At 40.8% G+C, this 10,677-nt stretch overlaps 1 protein-coding gene across 1 annotated transcript in view; it reads right to left on the reverse strand.

The window, feature by feature from the left end:
* Window positions 1–1,920: 1,920 nt before the first annotated feature.
* The window catches only part of LOC101856451, a gene marked incomplete at its 5' end in the record, with an annotated part of 32,819 nt that continues 24,062 nt past the window's right edge, over window positions 1,921–10,677 (reverse strand). Inside the window, 6 exon segments of the mRNA XM_013086332.2 lie at window positions 1,921–5,272; window positions 6,402–6,520; window positions 7,183–7,295; window positions 8,184–8,374; window positions 8,779–8,931; window positions 9,709–10,490. Coding sequence (XP_012941786.1) covers window positions 5,090–5,272; window positions 6,402–6,520; window positions 7,183–7,295; window positions 8,184–8,374; window positions 8,779–8,931; window positions 9,709–10,490 — 1,541 coding nt within the window.

Genomic DNA, 10,677 nt, shown 5'->3' on the forward strand with positions numbered 1-10,677 from the left:
AATATAATATAATCAGCCTTTTTCACAAAGGACCATGCATCATCATAAAACAAGGCACTACAAATGGGTAGGTAGGTGGGTGGGTGGGGAGGGAGGGGGGAATGGGGGGGGGGGGGTGTACATAGGCCTAGTCACAACTCTGACACTGTCAGGACATTTATTTATTTATTTATACACCTTTATCAGTGAGTTTTTTTCTCACACAAAAACAAGAGATTTGTTTTATTTCGTTTGCTTTTATCGTATTTCACAACAACTCTGTGCTCAATACCATGTTGAGAACACAAACCCCTGCTTTCTTCGCTTGCATAAAGTTACACAGAAGCATTGTCATAGAAATAATAACAGAAATAACCACACATCATCATCATCATCTCTCCATGCAAAATAAATTCTTATTTATAGAAGAAATTCGAAACAATGACGGAGGTAAGATCAGCTATGGTGTGACTACAACATAGTATAACATCGGAGTAGAGTGCAATTCTTTACAAGCAAAAGTTCCAATTTTCAAGACTTTCTTTCCCTCAGTTTAGTTCTGAAGGGGATTCCCCCATCATACTAGAAGATCACAAAGTAAGCTTTGGTCAAAAGAAATGCTTTCTTTCCCCATGCCATCTAATAGTCTAACAACAGCCTCAAGAAGCACCAAAAAGTTGCAGGCAGCCGGCATCATCCCGCTTATTGCCCTGCCTAGACCAGAGATACAACATAGACTTATATATATGATACCTTATCATACAGGAAAGACAGTGCCACATATACACAAAGATGAACCTTCCACACAGCCGTATGTCATTTCACAGCAAGTTTTTTTTTTCATCTTGTTTCATGAATTTTTAATAATGTAGTTAACCTTAAAGAATTTACAGGACAAATCACAAAATGGTTCCTGGTGTTATTTTTTGTGTCATTTTTTTTTAGGCTCACTATTTTGTGATTTCTCGTGTGATCCTGCCTCTTGACTTACAACTTACAGTACAGATGTTTACCCAGTGAATTCACACAAACGTGCAGTAAACTATATTTACAGACATAGGGGGGGGGGAAAATGAGAAAATCACTCTTTCCACTTTCAACACCAGACTCTAGGGCAGCATGAAGTTGGCATAATTGTCAAAAATTTCTATTTTGATGATTACACACAAAAACAACACCACACTAAGGCATATCATGCTCCTAATGACCATCAGGTGTTTTCACGCACCTTTGAGAATGACAGAAAAAACAAAACAAAAAAACAAAACAAAATAAGATAACATTTTATTGTCCCTGTGGGACGATAAAACATTATCTTACCTTGTCCGTATTTTTAATTCTGTCCAGAGACTGAAGGGAAGAAATGAACAACAAGTTGACCAACTGAGATTCACAAAAACAACAAATTTTCACATCTATCTATCAGCTGTGGGTCAGTCATTATGCACCAGGTGTGTACAGTACAACAGGTTATAATTGGTCGCTTTTAAGGGCAAGCGGGCTAACCCAGATTTCGGGGATTTCCAGAAATCTTGACCTAGAACCAAAAGTGGGCATTGCCCTACCTATAGAAGTTCAGTTTCATTGGTGTGTATATTTGATTGGTTATAGAGAAAACTATCCTTGTCTTTTAAAGGAACTGAACATGGGGCAAAAACTTTACCTTCGATTTTCTCAAAACAGCATTTTGTTGGATAGCCCACTTGTGCTTAAAAGCGACCAATTATAACCATGTAATTGTTTGATTCACTTCGTCACGGGGAACGGGGGAGAGGGCGCAATCATCACCACCTCCTCCACAGACAGACACTTCAAAAAGAAAACATGGAGAAAAAAAAAAAACTGTACAAAATAAAAACCAAACAAACAAGGACTAGAAGAAACTGAGCTTCCCTGTTCAGAGGAGTCCGCTTAAACCGAAAGCTGCCCGAGGAAACCCAATTTTTTTCGGTTTAGCCGCGTCTTCAGTTCAGAGATGTTGCTCAATTAGAAGAGAAAAAAAAAAACGTAGATTTTATTTTCTTTCCATTTACCGCTGTTTTCGGATTAACCACTTTCAGTTTAAGCGGATTCCCCTGTTATATTGGGACACTGGGAACTGAGAACTGAGCATGGGGCACTGGGCAATAGGCAAGTGTTCTCCACAGATAGAACAAATGAAATGCAGAGCAAAAATGAACCAAATCCTTCGTTAAAACAAACTACATTAAAAAGACAGAGGAGAATATCGTCAGCCAGTTCAGATGTATTAAGCCCAAAATTTTGGAGAAAAAAAAAATGTTTCTTGTTGCAATCTCGTAATCTATCAATTCAATGGCATACACTCCAGAAATATTTGGTAAAAATTTTAATGCTAAATGTTTGAGTTTTAGAAGAAAAATTTTTTTTTAAAGATCCATAATACACGTACAGTTGTCAAAAGAATTAAGCTTTTTTTTTTCTCTTGAAAAAATGTTGCTTTCTGGGCTTAAAACAGTTGAACAGCTTTCTGATGATATCAGTTCCTCAAGCAGAGCACGTAAAGCCAACTACACAGGAAAATTTCTGGTGCCCTGATCTGTAGCCTAAGGATCCTTTCTTAACATCCACAAACCTCACTGTGGTATAACCCACTTCTACATACTGTCAAGGAGATAGACCTGACGTCTCAATCTTTTGTCTTTTTTATCTTGAACACAAAAGTTCAAAGTACAGACACACAGATACAGTTTGCATAAACTATCACCAACTGATATCCCCCACACTTCTAACTAAAAATCTTGTCAAATAATTTGCACTCTTCACTTACTATATATTTACACTTTAAAAACTCGCGCGCAATTTTGTTTGTTTTTGGGGAGTTTTTTAGACATAAGGTATAAATTCAAGCAAAGTGAGACGAAAAGATCATGCAAAATAAATGAAAACTTTTCACCAAAGGCCTACAAACTACAACAATTGATAAGATCCAACATCGGATATATCTTCCAAAGTAGACCACTCTAGCTGCAAGAATGCATTCACTTGTTGTACACTCAGTAAAAACATCCCCGGGGTGGCAAACACGCCGTGAACAAAGAAAACAGCACGACCCAAACTGAATGTGAGGCCGAACTGTGATATTCTCAGGAAAAGTAAAGTATATCCCCACCCCATCCCCATCCCATGCCCACCCAATTTCCAACTGCTTGACCTGATGTGCAACATCCAACCAAGGCCACCATAGGGGTCACAGTGGGTCAAAGCCATGTCTAACAGGAAGGGGAAGTTGCAGACTTGGATCCCTTAGACAAGGGAGGAGGACGGATGAGGGGGTTACACTTTACTTTTATCCAGTTCACAAACACGACACTTTGTGTTAGCAGACAAAAAGTGTCACGGAATCTTCAAGGACTGTTCTCACTCTCACCCAAGTCAAGCAAACGTAGCACTCTCTTTTAAAGCACAAATTTTCGAGGCAAAAAAACCAAATCAAAACAAACTGAAAAAAACAACAACCAAAACAAACTGGAGAAAAAAACAACCAAAGATCTAGTTACGCTTAAGTAAAATCCATGATAATATCTTCTATTTCAACAAAAACTCTGGGCTATGTAGTAGTAGTAGCATCACCTGGTAGGTAAGTAAGTAAGTATTGAAGGCAAAAAGAATAATGCTGAGACGTGCGACTGCCTGTGGTACAGTGAAGGTAGTTGTGGGGTTAACATCACAGGGAGAAGAGACACAGGCCATCAGCAACAACGTGTTACCATACAGGCCAGCAGCAACAACGTGCTACCACACAGGCCAGCAGCAACAACATGCTACCATACAGGCCATCAGCAACAACGTGCTACCACACAGGACTGCTCCAGAGCAGACACAACAACACTTGAAAATCAGCAGACCGCAATTATTCAGCTGAAATCTTTCAACACAACAAACGCATTGGTAAACACAGGTGCTTGCTTGCAGCTGTGTAAGCGAAATCTCTTCAAACTAAGATTAAGAAAGAACACTTTGTTATCATCATCCTCATCTCTTTCATTTTTGCAGCACGCCAACGAATATTCAGTTATATAAACCCGACAGTTTAGGAAACAAACTTTAAAGGTACATATTTTTGTACAATTTTTGTACAAGCCTAACAATAATTAGTATTTATCAGAGTCTCTTAGCGGCCAAAATATATACGACTGTTTCAAATGAAAACTGAGTATCTAACAAAATTATGCGCAGTAGCAAAATAGGGGAAGGAGGGAAGATACTTTCATTGCTTACCGTAAAAAAAAAAAATGGTCAAATCAAACAATGGGTTCAGTCCTGAGTTAGAGACAAACAAAAAAAATTTGAGAGTTGTGTGTCCATCCACTGGTAATTCCAGGCTGTGCTATAAAGTCTAACTCTAACCCTTTGAGTCCTCGTCCCCCGAGCCTGGGAGAACCGTGCACCTGAGCTCTCTCAGGCTGACAGCTGTATATATTGTCGGCCGGCTGTTAAGATGTGCTAAGCCCAAAATTTTGAATTTTAAAAAATATATATTTGGTCAAAATTCAAATTCTAAATATTGAAAAAAGTAAGGAAAATATAATGCAGGTACAACTCGTAAAAGAATGGAAACAAGTTTTTTCTCTCCCCAGAAAAATTTTGCTTTCTAGGCTTAGAATAGTTGAACAACTTGCTGACAAAATGTAGACATATCCCAGCATGAGCTGAGAAATACACGGGTGCACGGACTAGTTCAGGCAGAGTTATACTCAGGTTTAGACTCAGACTGAAGGTGGATCCCGTGAATCAACTACCGCTAAGCTGTATTCTCTTATTCTTGGCCTATAATTGGTGCTTGTGGCACAACCCAAGTTTAGAGCTCTGGTATACAAGTCTTTAATCCTGAAGAAGACACCCATCAATCAACAACCGCTAAGCTTTTTTCTCTTATTCTTGGCCTGTTGTTGCTGCTTGCAGCCAGACCCAAGTTTAGCTCTGGTATACAAGTCTTTTATCCAGAAGACAGAACCAGTCAACTACGGTCAAGCTTTACTCCTGGCCTTAAGCTGCTTGCAGCTGTTGTTGCTTCTTGCGGCTATACCCAAGTTTAGCTCTGGTATAAAAGTCTTTTATCCAGAAGGCGGAACCAGTCAATCAACAAGCACTAAGCTTTACTCTTGGCCTGCTGCTGCTGCTGCTTGCGGCTGTTGCGTATCTCCACCAGCCTCTTCTCCATGATCTGCCTCATGTAGGCGTACTTGTGCCGCAGCTCCAGGATCGTCTCCTTCTCCTCCCGGTCCAGAACCTTCAGGAAGTTGCCCAGCTCAGGCAGGCTGAACGCGTCCCACTAGACACATGAGGGGGAAAAGAAAGAAAAACATGTTTTAGTTTCAGTAATTCAGTAAAACTTTGTTTTTGTAAGCATTTTATGGTTCTTGCAACACAATTACGTCATATAAGTGACGAAGATTAGAAATGATACAAGAGAGTAACAAACATAAAGAAAGAAGGAGGAGAGATAATATATAAAGACGATAGTTGTTTGATAGGAAAGAAGGAGCAAACCCCACCAGAACACCCGCCAACTACCCACAGTAAAAGTTTTACAGTACATGCAACACAAATAGATTAAGCCTATACCAGATCTGAAGATTAGAGGTGTTACTAGAGAGATAACATACAAAGAAGAGAAGGAAGAGAGTTTTAGTTAAAAGTAAAAGTCTTACAGCACTTGCGACCCCCATACAAAGAAAAGAAGTAGGAGAGATAAAGATAATGAGTATGGGGAAAAAAACAAGTATGGGAGATTAGTTTGAGTTTGAGTGTAGTGTCATGAAACACTTTGAAGCAAAGACAGTTTTAGTAAAGAGAAACAGATTAACATGATAACACCACTAATCTATGGCACTTTTATGACATATTTGTGTTGCTAGTGTCTAGTGTCGTTAATTTTAGCTTTAGTAGAGGTTTTACGGCGCTCGAAACTGCAGAAGGTCATATGAGCGCCAAGGGGTGGATGTCAACAAAGAAGTCCTTACTCAGGGAATCAGACTTACTCTGCTCACCTCTCTAGCTTCAACAGCACAAAGTCTGCTTCGACTATCAAGGCATCCCGGAAATAGTGGGTCACAAGAGTGTGACAAAACTTACAAAAGAAGTAGAGGAAAAAATGACAATAGTAAGGATTAGGAAAGAAAAAACAGCAGTTCCCTGTTGTAGATCAGGCACAGTTATGAGCGTGACATTGATAAAAAAAAACTATGTGAACGTCAAGACCCATGAAGGAGTGGGGTTCATACTTAAACCGAAAATAAATAGTACGCTACTATAAACATGAGACATAAAAGAACTCGCCACCAGTACACAGAACTATAACAACAGGGATACCACTGAGATTTTGCAATAATGCTAGAGAACTTACAAAGTCGCATTTGCAAACAATGGCATCCCAAGTAACAACAAAACTGTGAACCTACCACAATCTCGCCCGTCTCGTTCTCCTGCAGAACCATCCGGTAGTTGCGGATTCTCTCCGGGTCCCAGTTCAGGAGGCCTCGGATGGGAAAGTCTTTGTCAGTCAGTCGCCGCAGTCGCACTGGGAAACAGAGAACACACGCCAGCTGATGACTGAGAGGTTCTAAAGGTTCCAGAATTAGAGTAAAGAAAAGCATACTCATGCAATAGAAACTCTTTTTGTTTGACTGTTAATATTTTAAACCCCACAAATGCAATTTAGTTAGATCAGTTAGGTTTGAACATCCCAAAAGAAACTAAAATATCACAGCAACAATCAGACCAAAGCTCTGGTATTTTTTAAAATTCTGGTTATTTGATAAAACAAAGTACGAGTCAGCAATTATAAGCGAGCTCTTTATGTGATAAATGATGATAAAGCCGGAAAAATAAAAAATAATTAAAGTAAAACAAAACTCCTTGTATAGGACAAGTCAATATAGATGGAAAGTAAACAAGACAGTGTCAGTACAGATAAAAGAAAAGACAACAGCATGTGTGTGTGTGTGTGTATGTGTGTGTGTGTGTGTGTGTGTGTGTGTGTGTGTGTGTGTGTGTGTGTGTGCTGTTAAAGTAAATAAATGTACATCGAAACAATAACAATTATCAAGTGCATAGTAAAAAACAAGACAAACAGAATGAGAATCCACCCTAACCATCTGCAACATTGGACAAACTAACACCACTTTCTTAAAAAGATACCACAGAATGAAAATCCAACAAATGACAAGAGGCCCTCCTCACCCAGCTTATTCTTGTCGCTGAACTCCTGCTCGTACATGGCAAACTTCCGCGGGTGATCCAGAATGTGGAACTTTTTCAGCAACGTGGTCACCACTTCTTTAGTTGTTGTATCACTGAGGACAAAAAAACCCCAAAAAAAACCATAAAGAACATTTTACAGACAACCTCATTTCTGCTCTATAGGTCATATCTCAAAGGAAGAGAGGCAAGAAAAAACAGCAGGGCAGTTTACAGTCTCATTTCTTCTTCTTTAATGGTCATATCACTGAAGATGAGGGAAAAAAACAGTACAGTTGTCCAAAGAAAAGAGGCAGATGACCTATACACATACTACTTAAGCACCCGTCGACACTATTTAGATCATGGGTGTCAAACTCAATTTCACCAGATGCCAAACTCAAATCACACTCAAGGTTGTGGACCAAACTGGATAAACACTCACTGAGCAGTAAAAAAAAAAAAAAAACCCCATTTTCAAACAAAATCAATGAAAACAGACAAAATAATAACAAATCAAGGCATGTCAATTTTCACTCTCATCTCAGTTTGTTAAAGCAGAATGCTTGGCATCTTCTCCGGGCAACAAGTTCATTTATGTTTGGAGTAAGGTTCTATGTCACAGAGAGATTTTTCAGGATGGACTACCTAAAATTCTCCCTCAAACCACTTTTAATTGTTCTCAAAACCAGATGCGGCCTACTGGCTTTGCGTTTGGCACCTGTGATCTAGACTGTTTAGCAGGAAGGCTGCTCGACCCTACCTATGCGGACCATCCTGGGATAAATTGTAACAACGACGATAGCGTAAAATGTTTAGTTTTAGTAAGAGTTTTACAGCACTTGCAACACAATAAAGTCATAGTGCCGAATATTAGAGATGTTACAAGAGAGTAACAAACATAAAAAAAGGAGGAGAGATCAGGACGATAGATGTTTGACGGGAAAGAAGGAACAAACAACACCAGAGCACCCGCCAACCACCCACACTGTAAATTGTCTCACCTGGTAATGTGTAAGGACTTGTGCGTGTCGCGGGGCATGTAGAACGCGACCTGCTGCGTGTTCTCGTCAATGATGTGCTCCCGCGTCAGCAACTCGTAGATGGAGGGCGGTCGGGCACCTAGCTCCATCGTAATTGGTCGGATGAGGTTCATGGTCACTTTCAGGAAGCCTTGGAATGATTCTTTGCCAGTCTGAGGAAAAAGAAGCACATCCACTCAATGAAAGTCATTATGTACGAGGAAAAGCTAGAGAAACAGACACAGAACGAACAGGGAAAATAAAGAAATAGGACCTATCAGTGACATCCTTCACATAAACAGGTTTTTTCATAGTACGAGTAAGACAAATTTCTCTGTCCTTATCCACATTTTACTTATACGCCAGTTTTTTACAGGAACAACAAAAATAGAAAAATATTTATTTATGAAAAATGAGGACAAGACGAAACAACAATTCATCATGTAGTCAATAAAAGTGCTGTTTGAGCAACCCTGTCTATATTGAAAACACGGTCAAACCAAAGAAAAATCAGACAGCCCCGCAGATTTCAGTTCCATTATCATGTACGGTATGAGAACAGTGGCCTGGTACTCACCGCTTCCAGACTAGCAGCAGGGACAAAATGGTTGAACTTTGCGATTTTCCTCTTCAGTTCTTGACGATCCAGCGTGGCCTGGCTGGGCACTTTGGGCAGCTTCTCGTCTGGGATGGTGCCTGACCGATAGCCGCTGTCTGTCTCGTCCTTTTCCTGAGAGGACAAAAGTCTAAAGTCAGCTGGATCTTGTATTCGATCAATTAATTATTGGTGACCGTATGAGTTTTTAATACGACTTTAAACAATGTAGGGTTAATTTATTGTACGGCATGACCGCAAAATTTAACTTCCGCCCCATTAGGACTGAGTCAATTATATGGAAAACCTTGAAAATTTCCCAAACAACCCACATTGAAGAACTCAACTTGAGTATTTGAACCAGGATCATTTGTTCCATACCCCTTGCCTTTGCTCTGACACTACTAATCCTAACCTTGAATTTGATAATGATAAAACATGTCTATATAATGAGGGTCACCCACATCATGCCCCCTAACCCTGCTCTTAAAACTATCAACCCTGACCTCGGTGACTTCACATTTTGTTTTGTTTTAGTAGAGGTTTTACGGCGTTCGGAACTGCATAAGGTCACACGAGCGCCAAGGACTTCACATTTGACACTGACGAAAATAATATATTCTATATCATGATGGTCAAGGAAAAGAACAAAGAAAAATCATCAAAGAAAAGAACAAATAAAAATCATCACTTTGAGACTACCAACTGCCAATATCTGTCAGAACTCAGAAGATTTTGCATCAAACATTCAAAAGAAGACAAGAGAGACTCATCAGCAAAATGATTTTCTTAAGTTTCAGATTTTGGGGCTTGGCACAACTGAACAGCAGGCCAATGATATTCGACATTGAAGAAACAAAAAATCTTGAACATTTATAGAAACGTTTGACAACTCTTAAACACTAAACTCACAGAGGCAATCAGCTCTTTCGCCATGGTTGTCACTTCTCCGTCCACTATATGTCCATCCTCATCACCACTGCCGGGGAGAGCCACAGACTGTTGTTGAGAGGGTGAGACATGATCCTCCTCCGCTATAGCCGGCTGAGGGGAGGGCTGTGAGGAGGAGGAGGAGGCAGGAGGGATGGCGTGCACGCTGCTCCCACTACTACTAGAGTCTGTGTTACTACACGAAGAGATATGTTGTTGTTGTTGTTGTTGTTGTTGTTGTTGTTGCTGTTGTTGTTGTTGTTGCTGTTGTTGTTGACCATGAAGAAGGGGATGATGATGCGAACTCGGCGCCGCAGACGACTGTCCCAAAACACCACCAGCGCCAGATGAAGTGGATGGAAAATGAGGAGGAACGGTCACCTGACCTTCGCTCGACGATCGCGCCAGTTTGGGCGAGTGTCCCGTAGGTCGGCCACTGCCCTGTCTGTTCCCTCCTCCTCCACCAATACCGCCCGGCATGGGGGCTTGACCAGGGTCCGCGACAAGGGAAGGTGAATTTGGCACATACTCCGACAGTCTGGAGGCATCGTTGCTGTTGCTGTTGCTGGTGACATTCCTGGCGCTGCCCGGCCGGACTGAAATGTTGCCGAGCGACAAAGACGTCTCCAGAGAGGAGCGCGGCTCAGAGGGGCTCGGGGTTCGAACCGCTGACACCCGCGTCACATCTATGCCGTCGTCCGAGATGGACTTGCAGTTGAGGTTGACAGCCGGCAGACAGTGTTGGTGGCAGGTATACTGGCAGACTGCGGGGTGGGAAGAGACAGAAGCAAAAAAGAAATATTACAAACTTCATTCGGGATAAATACTTGATATCTACTGCAATATTGTTATAGTACTTCCAGTCCAAAGAAGCTGTGTTCACTCTCAGCTCATGTATGAACCATGTCCATACAGTTACTATTTTATATGTTATCAGATAGGGGGAGAGAG

This window comes from Aplysia californica, unplaced genomic scaffold, assembly GCF_000002075.1.
Source record: "Aplysia californica isolate F4 #8 unplaced genomic scaffold, AplCal3.0 scaffold00456, whole genome shotgun sequence".
In the NCBI taxonomy this organism is placed as follows: domain Eukaryota; kingdom Metazoa; phylum Mollusca; class Gastropoda; order Aplysiida; family Aplysiidae; genus Aplysia; species Aplysia californica.